The following is a 12711-nucleotide window of genomic DNA, read 5'->3' as shown; positions in this document are numbered from 1 at the left end:
AAGAACATAGGGAAGATACAGAGCATTCTGGAAAGTACAAGATGTTTTGTTATAAATGCACTTTAGAATTGTGGTAGGGGCAGGGTTAACTAAGGAACAGTGGTTGGAGAGGAAATAGGGGCAAGCAAGTTAAGAAAACTGAACTGGAGAGGAAGGAGAGAACTCAGACAGGGCTAAGCAGAAGACAGACGGTCTAGGGAGGCACATTGTAGGTTCTGACTCTAAATGTGCAAAGCTGTGGTCTACAACATACCCAGGAGAACAGAATCTCCTTTCTGTGGTCCTATTCCTGCCAGCTTTGTAAGCCACCTAGGATGCTGGCAGCCAGAGGATCCCTACTGGCATCTACTATCTCTTTCTATGCAAAGTAACGTGGAGGGAGAAACACTTACTCCTCCTACTTTCTCTCTACCCTTCTCTTCATCCTACAATCACTGTTAGTTTCTTGGAAAGTAAAATGAAAGATAACCACGGTGCAAAGCAGCCTTAATGAAGGTTTATAGAGGTGCAGGATGTTATTCTAAAGACCTGGTCTCAGACTTCTTCCCAGTGACTTTCAGTTTGAAGCCAGCTGCCAGAGAACATTAAAGATTAGCAGAGCACGTGGCTGCTTCTCCTAAAGAGGCATTTCCTCTTGGGTCAGCATTTAACTTGCTTAGTAACAAACACAAGGACAGAGTCCTTAACTCTTCAGCATCCTAGATCCAGCACTGTCCTGTCCTTAGGACGACACTGAGATCAAGAGCAGACGTGACAAAGCTTGCCCACCTCAAGGAAGTTTCCAAGGAAAATGATTACTCGGAGGAAGATTTTGAAGCATCATCCGTCTTCCACATCCACACACAAAACCCTTGTCAGTTGTCAACATGTTACAGTTAACACAGGGATTTGAACTTTTGGGGTCCATTAAACACGGAAATTGTCTACGCATTTTCAAGTGTGCATTTTTTGAAGAATCCTGACTATGGCTTTTATCAGACTTTCAGAGAAGTTCATGAGTCCTATGAGAGTAAGAATCACTGTGTTAATCCGACATACATTCTGGTGAGCAAGTTTGGCAACTCAGATGAACTCACTAAGTCTCAGGGATGGAGAGTAATTCTGAGCATTCACGGTCCAAAAGACCTGCTGAAGAATGCTAGGGAAATGCTCCATTGATTTGGTAGTAATCCTACAGCTCGCAAATATTCTAGGAGAGGTGATTCTCGGTATTTGGTGATTCTAAAAAAACAGTTAAGTACGGTCAGATTTAAGCAGGGACACACAGTGACTTAGCATTTTCCTTTAATTAGATGTTGTACCTTGATCAGAAGCACCTATACGTCCTCTAACACTTTAAACTGTTTAAAAAACAATTTGCCTTCTCTCTTTCTCTCCACAACCCCCCTTGTCTCTCTTTCTCAATTTTGTTTCACCCAAACCATATTTAAAAGTTTACACGTGGGGGAGAAGGGTGTAGCTCAAGAGGCAGAGTGCATGCTTAGCATGCACAGGGTCCTGGGTTCAATCCCCAGCACCTCCTCTAAGAGTAAACAAATAGGCTAAATTACCTCCCCCCACCAAAAAATAAAATAAAATAGTTATTTTAAAAGTTTACACAAACAAGCAAGTTAAAACATAAAATAGGCCTGTTGGGACGTGGGTGGGTGGAGTTGGGAATGGGGATAGGGGATTCGGAGTCTCACCTCTTCACGGTCCCAACACACTTCCTTGAGCTGGCCCTACAGCCAGAGAAACCCCTAGGAATACTCTGTGCAGGACGAAAGCCACTTCTAAGGGCACAGGGAGAACACCACTAGCTTAAAAACACTGTGATCCTCTCCCAGTTGATCTGAGAAGAAACCCAGCCCAGGTTTGAAGGCAAATACTGGGGTCCCGTATATGAAGGGTAGATTATTGTGCTCCTCAGCCCCAATTTTTTTGCTTCTGTACCTGAAAAAATATTCTGGAAAATTACATAACCTCTAAGTGGAGAGCTAAAAAGTTTTTAGAGTAACAAAAGATGGGATTTTCCAGTCCATTGTAAAAATTGGTCTTTTGCGATAAATCAATGTTACAATATTTCCTAAAGTTTATTCAATGGAATTAAATAACATAGTGATCCAATCAACAAGCTAACCCTTATCACTTAAAAAAAAACAAACTAGTCCCTTAAAAATAGGAAGTTTTATTTTCTCTTCTTTAATACATATTTCTATTTCACTTCCTCTACAGAATTTTAGCCCAATATTTTTAAGCTTAAAGTCTTTTCTTGGTAACTATATCACACTTCTTTACAAAAATAAAAACATAATAGGCTGGAATGTAAGATTCAATTTTCTGAAACCATAAATCTCTATGTGTTATAATTTTTCATTATTGATTTAGTTAACATAAAAATTACTTTTAATACACAATTAAATAAAATAGTCTAAACATACTACAAACAATTTTGATAAGAAACTTAAACTTTCATATTTAAAATGCTACTTAAGATGCAGCTCTATATAAGAGGAAGGGCTTTTTTCCTACTCATGTAACTTGTATGAGTATTATGTATTGATACAATCAAGCAAGTTCAACATCAATTCTATCCCTGAATTTCATTTTGGAGGATTTAAACACTGAGGAACTTTATTCATATGAATAAATAAATTGGAATGGAAGCTTATTAGAGCATTATCTCTCAATTCTTTGAACTCCTTTCAAGTTACATGCCCTAAAGTACAGAATGATTTATTATCAACATTTAGGCAATGGTCTAGCATCTGACAGCTTAACTGGGTCTCCATCAAAGTTGATGAAAGAAGAGAAACAGAAACCACTGGGCTTGAAAGGATTTGTCACAATACCATTGGAGCATTCAAGTTCTCAAGATCTAAACCAATATTTTGGATGGTCTATGTTTGGCACACCAATGTTTATTACATAAAGGGGCAAGACCCCATAACAAATAAGAGTCAGATTTAGTAAAAGGTGTGATTTCTTTTGTAAAATGAGAGAAGATATATTCTTAAGCAGACTGGCTTTAGGAAAGTGTACATGGTGGAGTTGGGAATCTGAACACAGATTTACTTAAATTCTCCTTGCTTGTTTACCCCTTGGGAAGCCAGGCTTATCCTGATTTAAAGATTTCTGCTATAGAACCTGGTATGGTACTTTTGGGGTATTGAATAGAAATATGGTGCTAATAATAGCTGGTGACACAATACAATCCAGAGAGGATTCAGCTGAATTAAGTTCCCACTAAGAGATTATCACTACATTTCCTGTGCAAATCAACAGCACCATCAATCATGACATGATAGTCTCAGTGTCTGACCATAGGTCCTGCGGAGGCCAGTTGATTAGTGTCCTAATTCATAAGAACACAAAATACATTTACTTATCCAAGCCAATATTCAGAAACTCTCGGATGAAAAAGTGCCAGGCTTCTTGCACAAAGATAACCCCACTGTCTAGGAGTCATGCACTGATTTGAGTTATCTCCACTTCACTATCTGGTCAAGCTGTAGTCAATAGGGCATGTGCACTGTGCACACATACACCATCACAACCACCATCACCATCACCACCCCATCTACCCTACATCATCCATCACTGGAGCCTGGTCTCTGGCAATTGAGAATTTCTATATAGGAGGGGATTGGGGTAGCAGTTTGGCTGGAAGAGTAATAAAGCTTCAGTTATAAAGCAAACGCACTATTTTAATGTTGGTGGTTATGCTGGTGGCTCTGGGGGGACACAGATGGGTCAGCTAAGCTTGGGTGTGTCACATAATCTATCATTTACAACAACAGCGCAGGACGGATTTGGAAGCCGAGGATTATGAAGGCAAAACAGTAAAGTGGAAAAAAGCTTTTGTTTCAAAGTCAGACTCTGCTTCTGTCCTTTGGAATATGTATTTTAAGACTCTCCAAACTTCAGTATTTTCATATGTAACATGAGGGAGTTGGATGAGCATTTTGAGAACTTACTTGTCTAAAACTACTTGAAAAATGTTAACAGATTTGATGTAATCCCAGCAGAAGGGAGCTCATGAGAAATCATACTTGCTATAGATCTAAGGGGAATAAGTTTACTATACATATATGAATGAATATTACATGTAAATGAACATACACATATATTAAGCATTGAATAGTATTATAGATACATGGGAAAGTGGTAAAGCAAGAAGAGAAAACATAGAGCAATAATACAGAATAGACGGCATAGCTCAGCACAATTAGCTGATGTTCTGTGCATCAAAGTGTAGGTCAGACAACTGTGTGGATCAGGGAGTTTTCACGTGACCTCCTAGTTTTCCTGGGTATGGCATACCAGCTGTTACAGGGAGATTACTGCATAAAAATAATGACAGTGGCGTTTTTTATGTGTATATTACCAAATATGTCATAGAAGAAAAATACGAGTGGCACAAAGCAATTACTCAATAAATTTTTGCTGAGGGGGGTGGGTATGGCTCAGTGGTAGAGTGTGTGCTTAGCATGCATGAGGTCCTGGGTTCAATCCCCAGTATCTCCATTAAAAAATTAAATAAACTGAATTACTTCCCTCCCCCCAAATAAATAAATAATAAAATGTTTGTTGAACGAGTGAAGAAATGAATTCTGTCCTCAGCCTTGGTGCAGTGTCCAACTAGGGCAGGACCAACAGATCAGTGAGAATTCAAAAAGGGAGCAGAGGGCTTCAGCCATCCCATAACAGAAACAGGCAGGATTATAACTCAATATAATGATTACTAACTCAATTTTTTTGGCCACATTGTTTGCACAGAGATACTAAAAAAAAAAAGTTTTCTTTTCTTATTTCAGGCCAGCTGCCTAAGAGCCATCTGGAACTGGAGATTTCAGAGAGCGGTCTTCAGAACTGTCCAATTCCTTTGCTTCAGTGTCCTCATCACTGGTAAACTTTATGTGAACCCTTCACCTGGCCCTCAGTGATTAGGGTAACTTCTCCAAGTGGGAGATGTTAAGGACGTTAGCCAGTTGTGAGGCACAGGAAAACTGTCCAAGCCCAGATTCCTGGAGGGAAAATGCGTCCAAAACCATGATATTGGTAGAAAAGGCTTCATGAGGAACAGAAACAGATCTGTCCAGACCCATCTTATCCTTTAGGCTCCTTGGGCACAGGCCCACCTTACTCTGAGGGACCCACAAAAAAATGTTTAATTTCTTTAAAAATCATTTTCTGCTTGGTCAAAAAACATGGTTTAGTCTATACTGTTAATATGTTCATTTTTATTGCAATACAGTTGTAAAATGAAGGACGAAGGGGACTCCAAAGGCAAAACTGCCTGAAGTTCACACCAACAGAAACGCAGGCCCAGGGGGATCAGAAAAAGTCTTAACAGCAAAATAATGCCATCGAAGTGCCCACGAGGAGAAATAAAAACAACCTACCCTTGTGCGGGTAGCAGAGGAGAGGGGTGAATAGGAGCAAGACTTTATAAACAGGAAAGAGCCATTTCCAGGTCTGATGGCTTACACTGTACACCTCTCTGTGGGCTGGGGGCGAGCGCCCACCGGCTACAGTAACAATACCTTGCATCCTAGTTTACTTGATCCTCTGGAAGGGCACATTCTTTATTTCATTTGGTATATATCACAACTATTTTTTTTAAAGGCCTGTGTTAAGCCCAATTTTAACAAGTGAGTAAGCAGAGATGAAGGAAGTAATTTATCAAAGAGGAACAGCCAAGAGCAGTGGAAAGAATGTCGGACAGCAAACCAGGAGATCTGATTAGCCTCCCAATCAGACCTGAGGTGTTTCACAAGTGTTCACTGAATGCCTGTTAAGTGCTAAGCTCTATGCTTGGTGTAAAGTATCTGGTGGTAAAAAGAGACCCCCACCAGGATGCACAGTCTAGCAGGTGTGGCCCACATCATATGAATGGATGTCACAATACATGGCAGTAGGGGAGGTGGAGGCAGACACGGGGTGCGGTGGGAGCCTGGAAGCAGAAACACCGAGCCCACCTGGGGAAGTTATAAGAAGGAGGGGGACAAAGTTTACCAGGTGGAACTGGGATGGGCAGGCAGAATTGCAGGAATAGCACGTGCAAAGGCATGGAAGTGGGAGTTCTGTTTTGATAAAGAAGTAAACATGGTGGGTAATGAGGCTGTGTCAGCAGGTAGGCTCCAGGTCATAAGGCATTTTATTTTCCATGTGAAGAGGTAGTATCTGTAGATATGAGGCAGCCATCAAGACATTTTACACGTCATTTAATGTGGGCTTGGGCACATTATTCATAGATCTCCTCCAGTTACAGAAGGAGAAGATTAGACCATCTCTGAAGTCCCTTCCAACTCTGGGATCTTACGATTCCAAGTCTTTAACACCAGGGATCCTCAGAAGGGGACATTTTCTTATACTGACGTCACGTAGACTTTTAAGTGAAAGATGGAAACCACTCTTTTTCCTTAAAACAAGTAGATTAGACATAAAACAGTCTGTTCTCAGTATTTGTCTTCCAGTCAAACTCATCATAAGTACATCGAAATAGACTTATACCCACAGCCTCCTTCTCCCCGGAGACGCTAACCTGGCCCTCTCTCTCCTCTGCTTAGAACTAGTGAACCAGAAAGGAGTGGCAGCATGGACCTACAACTACAGCATCAAACCATATTCGTGGGATTACTCCCGGGCCTACTGCCAGACTTTCTACACGGATTTAGTGGCCATCCAGAACAAAAATGAGATTGCTTACCTCAACGACGCCATACCTTACTACAGCTCTTACTACTGGATTGGAATCCGAAAGATAAACAATAAGTGGACCTGGGTGGGAACCAAAAAGACGCTCACCGAGGAGGCTGAGAACTGGGCTGACAATGAGCCCAACAACAAGAACAATGAGGACTGTGTGGAGATCTACATCAAGAGTGTGTCAGCCCCGGGCAAGTGGAATGACGAGCCCTGCTGGAAGAGAAAGCGGGCGCTGTGCTACACAGGTAGGGACTTCTCTTCTCTGAAATCTGCCTGCTTCCAAAAATGCCTTTCCCGGTCCTTAAGATAGCCCCCTGAGTCGCGAAAGTCAGGGACCTGAAACCAAGAGTAAACTGTCAATTGAGCAGCGTTATTGAGCACCTTGAAGGACAGAAGATCAGGATTAGAGAAAACTGGACTTTTGAAACCAGAAGGAAATTTTAATATCATCTGGTTCACCCTTCTAATTTATAACTGATGAAATAGAAGCTCGGGAAGCTGTAGTCTCCTAAAATTTATGCCCAGAGCTTTTTTGCACCACGGTGCCCTAGTATAAGAGACAGTATAAGCTGAGAGGGAACTTGGCCTTGCCTCTAGGAGACACAGCTGTAATGCCTACGGAATATCAGTAATTGTGATTAGTTCATGCATCGTTAGTCCATTTAATGTTAGTTGCAATGCAAAACATTGTCTGTCTTTGCATTCCTAGAGTTCTGAGATCCTGAGGAAGCTACAGCCGTGGTCCAAGAGCATAGGGCAGGCAGATACTGCTACTGTAAGGCATTGGTGGGTCAAGGTGAATAGGATGGAAGACGTGGACCAAACCTCTATCTAGGAGCTACTGCTGCCTCCTGCATCTTCTCTTTACTTGGAACCCTTCCCAGGGCCCCAGCGCAGCTTCACCAAACCCATGGGAACTTTCTGCTGTAGAACTTTGCATGGCTTATAGATTTACAGCATCTCAGAGCTGAGAGAGAACACAGAGATGACCTAGCACTACCGTCTACATGACATACAAATTTCTTCCTGTGATGGCCCCAGTGTGTACCAGTGTGTGGCCAGGCTCAGGAAACAGCACCAGAAAACAGCTTGGCCACAGACCTAGCCCTCAACTATGACCTCAACAATAAAACCATTCTCTGTGCTTTCACAGTATCCATTCCAGTACTAACCTGCCACCAAGGGCATAGTGCCTACTTGCAGGAAAGAAAGCCTGGCCCTTCTCTGTTCTGTCACCTAAGTGTCACAGAGAAGGGACTGAGGGGTCAGTCATGCTCTGCACCATCGAACCCTGTCATATTTAAACCTGAGACACATCTACCCATAAGGCTGTTTGTCCTTGATCATGATTAACTCTTAAGCATCTTATTTAGCTCCACTGTATCTCCACCATGTGGTGCTGAGGGTAGATTTGAAACAAACAAAACGTGGAAGGGCTTTGGCCCTAACATTAAGCAGGTTGGGCTCAAAGAAGTAACTTGCCTGAGGTCATATAATAGTGGGGAACAGAGTGGATTCTGATCATCTATGTGTGACCTCCTTACCCACATCGGGTTCCTAACCTCCATGCTGTAATATCTGTCATAGAAGCTTCTGTAATAATACAACTCTGAATGGTCTTGGTTAAAAAAGCCACAACATATTTGTGCCACAAAGAGGAGTTTCTCCGTCTTAACATCTGTTGGTGGCTGCATTTGTCCCTCTGGGTCCATAGGAGGCCATCCCTCCTTAGGCAACACTAAATGCAGTGGAAAGTGGAAAGTGCTCAGTGCTCCAGCAGGCTCCTGCAATGCCCTTCACAGAGAACAGGCTGGCTCTGCAGAGGATGCTGGGGTTTTCTTCTGTCTAGCCAGCTCAATCTTACCCAAGTGGGGCTAAGTTTGCGGCTTGGAGCAAGAATCCAGCTTTTCTTCACATCTCTTGGGATTGCCCAGGATTCTGACCCTACTGTATACTTGCAGCCTCCTGCCAGGACACATCTTGCAGCAAGCAAGGAGAGTGCATTGAGACCATCGGGAACTACACCTGCTCCTGCTACCCTGGATTCTATGGACCAGAATGTGAATACGGTGAGGGCACTATTTTGTCAATGTTATTGTGGTCCGGTCTTGTGTTAGAGGTGATGCAGCGGAGTGAATCACGTTGGAGACTCTCCAGTGAGTCAAGGCTAGTCCTAGCCCCTCTCCATGCCCTCTGTCAGTCTGCCTCATTCAAACTGTTTGAGACACACTCTGCGTTAAAAGACTTTATTCTTTGAGTGTTTGCTTGTAAAATCTCAAAAGGTAAAAGGCTACTTTTGCTTGTTTGAAAAAAAAAAAAAACAGTGGAAGAATAATTATTTCTCCAAATGCAGCCAATACAAAGGAACCAAGTAAAGATGACAGGTTGGGTGAGAAGCCTAGTGAGATACAGTTCAGAGGATCATACAAACAGCTCCAGCTTTCAGCAAACCTTACCATTGCCTTTGAATCAGCTAAGAAAGAAATCAATATTTTGTCCCCACAGTCAAAGAGTGTGGAGAACTTGAACTCCCTCAACATGTACTCAAGAACTGCAGTCACCCTCTGGGAAACTTCTCTTTCAACTCACAGTGCAGTTTCCACTGTGCTGAAGGCTACACATTGAAGGGACCTCGCGAGCTGGAATGTTTGGCTTCTGGAATCTGGACGAATAAGCCCCCACAGTGTGTAGGTCTGTAGACTCAATCCTTACTGATAACTAGAATTTCAGAGGGGAGAATAATCTTCTTCCATTAAAAAAGAGGAAATAATGAGGATCTACATTAGACGGGAAATTGTGGTTATTACGATTACCCATCAAACAGAGTAAGGCTAAGTTTGATTTTCATGGTATCTTGTATCTGTGGAATGAGGTAGTCAATTTAATTCTTGATTCTCAGGCAAAAGTATTACAAAGGGATTCCTCTCCCTTTGTTAATTGCAAAGGGAACAGAGTAGAATAATGATTTAGGGCTGGATATCACCTATCTGATTATTTTACCTTGCTTCTTTAAAAAGTAAATGAAAAATAAGGGTGTTTGGATCATTCCAATCACTAGAAGTACTATTTAACCAGCCAAGTTCATCACCTTGTCTGCTGTTGCAGCATCCTAAGGCTTCCAAGGTGCTGGACATAACGCGAGGTCTCACGCCATTGCTCTGTGGTTGTTTTTAGCTGTCCAGTGTCCACCCCTGAAGACTCCTGAGCAAGGAAGCATGACCTGCCTCCACCCTGAAGAAGCATTCCAGTACCAGTCCAGCTGCAGCTTCAGTTGTGAAGAGGGATTTGCATTAGCTGGGCCAGAGGTGGTGCAGTGCACAGCCTCAGGGATGTGGACAGCCCCAGCTCCAGTGTGTAAAGGTGAGTTGCAGGCAGCTGCAGGTGTAGACTGTCCCCTGCACCCGGTTCTTGCTGAGAGTACAGATGAAACTAACCAGCTTATGGAGAAACACCTGAATCGCCCTAAGTTGATTCTCCTTTTATCTACCACTCAGCTGGACTGGGTACATCTAAGGTAGGAAGAGTGGCATGCTCTAGATAAATAACAGGCTGATTTTACTACTGATTTTAAACAAAATTTAAAAGTCCTCCTTTCCCGAAAACTCACTGCCCTCAAGCAGTTTCAGAAGGACTTCATTCATAAATTTCACAGAAGAGAGAAAAGGTGGCACCTAGACACTCGAAGACCTTCCAGGATGGTAGCAGTAAAGGGAGTAGAGGACATTAGAAAAAGCTTGAGGGAGTTTTTAAAAAAGAGGTTCAGGTCACCCTGGGGACTGGTACTCTTAAGTCTGGGTGAATATTGCTCAGGTCCCGTACCCTTAGAGATTTCTCGCTCCACCTGGATTTCCAGAGGCTGTTCCACCATTGCTCTCCAGCTGTGGGCACAGTTTTTTCCTTCCTCAGTACCTTTCTTTCTGTCCTCGGTTCTCTCCAGCTGTGCAGTGTCAGCCCTTAGCAAAGGAACCGTGGACTGTGTTCATGCCCTCACTGCCTCTGCATGTGGCTCCAGCTGCAAATTTGAGTGTGAAGCTGGCTATGGAGTGAGGAGCTAGGACACACTCCACTCCATTCACCCTGGTCAGGGGACCACACTCTTGCCAGCCTGTGAGGGTGGGATATTTTTTTAGCAGTCCTCAGTCCATCTGGGAAGGAGTCATGGCACAGTAGAAAGATAAAGGGCTCTTAATATCAGGATGACCTCCTCCGGGCTCTGACACTGAAACGGGTTGTTCAGCCTCCAGGAGGCAAGATTTTTCTCCTTTGTGAAATGAGCTACGAGTCGCAGGGAGCTTTCCTGAGGATGAAGTATATGAAAAGTATACAACAAAGTAGCATGTATAAAGTATCTAGCGAGAGCTGGGGAGTTGATCCTCCTTTGTTTCTGCCTCTTTTTTCCCTCCCTGCCTCACTGGCATATAGAAGCCACGGGACAACATCCTATACCTGAGAGAGAGTCAGAACAGCGGCTATTAGGACAAAGAGAGAGATTGCTCATTGAGGGCCTTGGAGGTAGCCTTTGACAGAGAAGCAAAGGAATACTGCATTGAAAAAGAGGCTGTGATACAATCCTAGGCAGTTACATAATCCTGCAAAACTGAATTCTGTGCAATTGCCTCACACCTTCATGTTGCAAAGCAGAAAGGGGGAATAGTATAGTGGGAAATTCCATGTTAAATTAGTGAATTCCGGGAGTCCTGGATTATGAGCCCAGCTCTACTACTGTCTAGATATCTGACCTTAGGGTTGTCACTTAACATTTCTGAACCTTCCACTTCTCATCTACAAAGTAAGAGAGAAACCCTAGAGAATCTTTGGTTCTTAAATGCCCTGATCCTATAAAAACCAGAGGTCTAAGGTCACAGTGTAAGGGTAGACTTTATATTTTGAAACATCCCCCTCCCCGCCGCCGCCGCCCAGGAATAGCCTGGAGATGAAATGCTTTATCAAGGAAGAGCATGAGGAAACCAGTCTTTACCAGAGTTGAGGTCACTTAATTGTGCTCAGGAACTGACCTTGGGCTGTACTCTCTTAGCAATAGAAGTCTGATTAGGATGACATCCTGTGTTTCAGAGATGTGGTTTGTTGGGGACCGTTTTATAGGGCTAGGTAGTAGAGTGTCAACAATAGCTGCATTCTGCCAGCTTTCTCCTTAAAAGTCCAGCCTGTTCCATTTCTACTCTGTCCAGATCCAATTTACAAATATTGCCAATAAATATTTAAAGAGCAACTTCGATATCTCAGCCACTGCCAGGCTCCTGGATACCACTAGGAGAACTCAAGGAGGGTGTGATCTAAGGCGCAGAATCACGATGGTGTATGAACAGCTCAAGAATGGGGGCTGTGGGAGCACGTTGGAAGAGCTTGTACCCTGAGCTGAGGTGGGCAGGGAAGGCTTCTTAAGGAAAGTGAAGTCTAAACTGAAACTTGAAGGGCAGGTCAGTGGTCCAGGTGAAGAAGGGCATGGCAAGGTGTTCCAGGCATATCCCCTTCTGGGAAAGGGAGGGTTTGGGGTTCTGAATAGACTGACAATGTGGGTCAGAAAGATGTAGCATCTCTCAAGAGCTCTTCTGAGAAGGAACTGAGCCCTTCCATTACCTGGTTTCTAATGATCACTTTTTCCACTTAGCCATTGCATGTGAGCCACCAGAGAGTCCTGCCCATGGAAGCATGGACTGCTCCCCATCTTCAAGAGGATTTCAGTACAACACCAGCTGTAGCTTTCGTTGTGCAGAGGGTTTCAGGCTGAGGGGAGCTGACACAGTTCGATGTGCTGACTTGGGACAGTGGACTGCGCCAGCCCCGGTCTGTCAAGGTACTGCAATGTCCTAACGTTCCTTCTGTGCCTCTCAGCTTATTAAAGTTATCAGCATCTGCATTTAGTTCTGTCATTCATTTGTTATTCAGATATTCGCTAAGAACCTACTATGTGCCAGGCCCTTTGTGCTGGGCACTCGGAACGAAGTGGTGAGCGAAGGCAGGCTCAGACGCATGTATGGGACAGCACACTGAAATACGGGT

At 43.4% G+C, this 12711-nt stretch overlaps 1 protein-coding gene across 7 annotated transcripts in view; it reads left to right on the top strand.

Annotated features, from left to right (window-relative positions):
- Nucleotides 1-12711, top strand: part of SELP (selectin P) — a 45353-nt gene that overhangs the window by 12729 nt on the left and 19913 nt on the right. For all 7 annotated transcript variants that reach the window (XM_064477971.1, XM_064477965.1, XM_064477966.1 and 4 more), the window contains 6 exons: nt 4797-4887; nt 6552-6935; nt 8652-8759; nt 9196-9381; nt 9865-10050; nt 12320-12505. In XM_064477971.1, the coding sequence (XP_064334041.1) occupies nt 4797-4887; nt 6552-6935; nt 8652-8759; nt 9196-9381; nt 9865-10050; nt 12320-12505 (1141 nt within the window). The remainder of the gene's footprint in view (nt 1-4796; nt 4888-6551; nt 6936-8651; nt 8760-9195; nt 9382-9864; nt 10051-12319; nt 12506-12711) is intronic.

This window comes from Camelus dromedarius, chromosome 23 (genome assembly GCF_036321535.1).
Source record: "Camelus dromedarius isolate mCamDro1 chromosome 23, mCamDro1.pat, whole genome shotgun sequence".
Taxonomy (NCBI): domain Eukaryota; kingdom Metazoa; phylum Chordata; class Mammalia; order Artiodactyla; family Camelidae; genus Camelus; species Camelus dromedarius.
The sequence above is the reverse complement of the archived record's forward strand: the minus strand, read 5'-3'. Positions and strand labels throughout refer to the sequence as shown.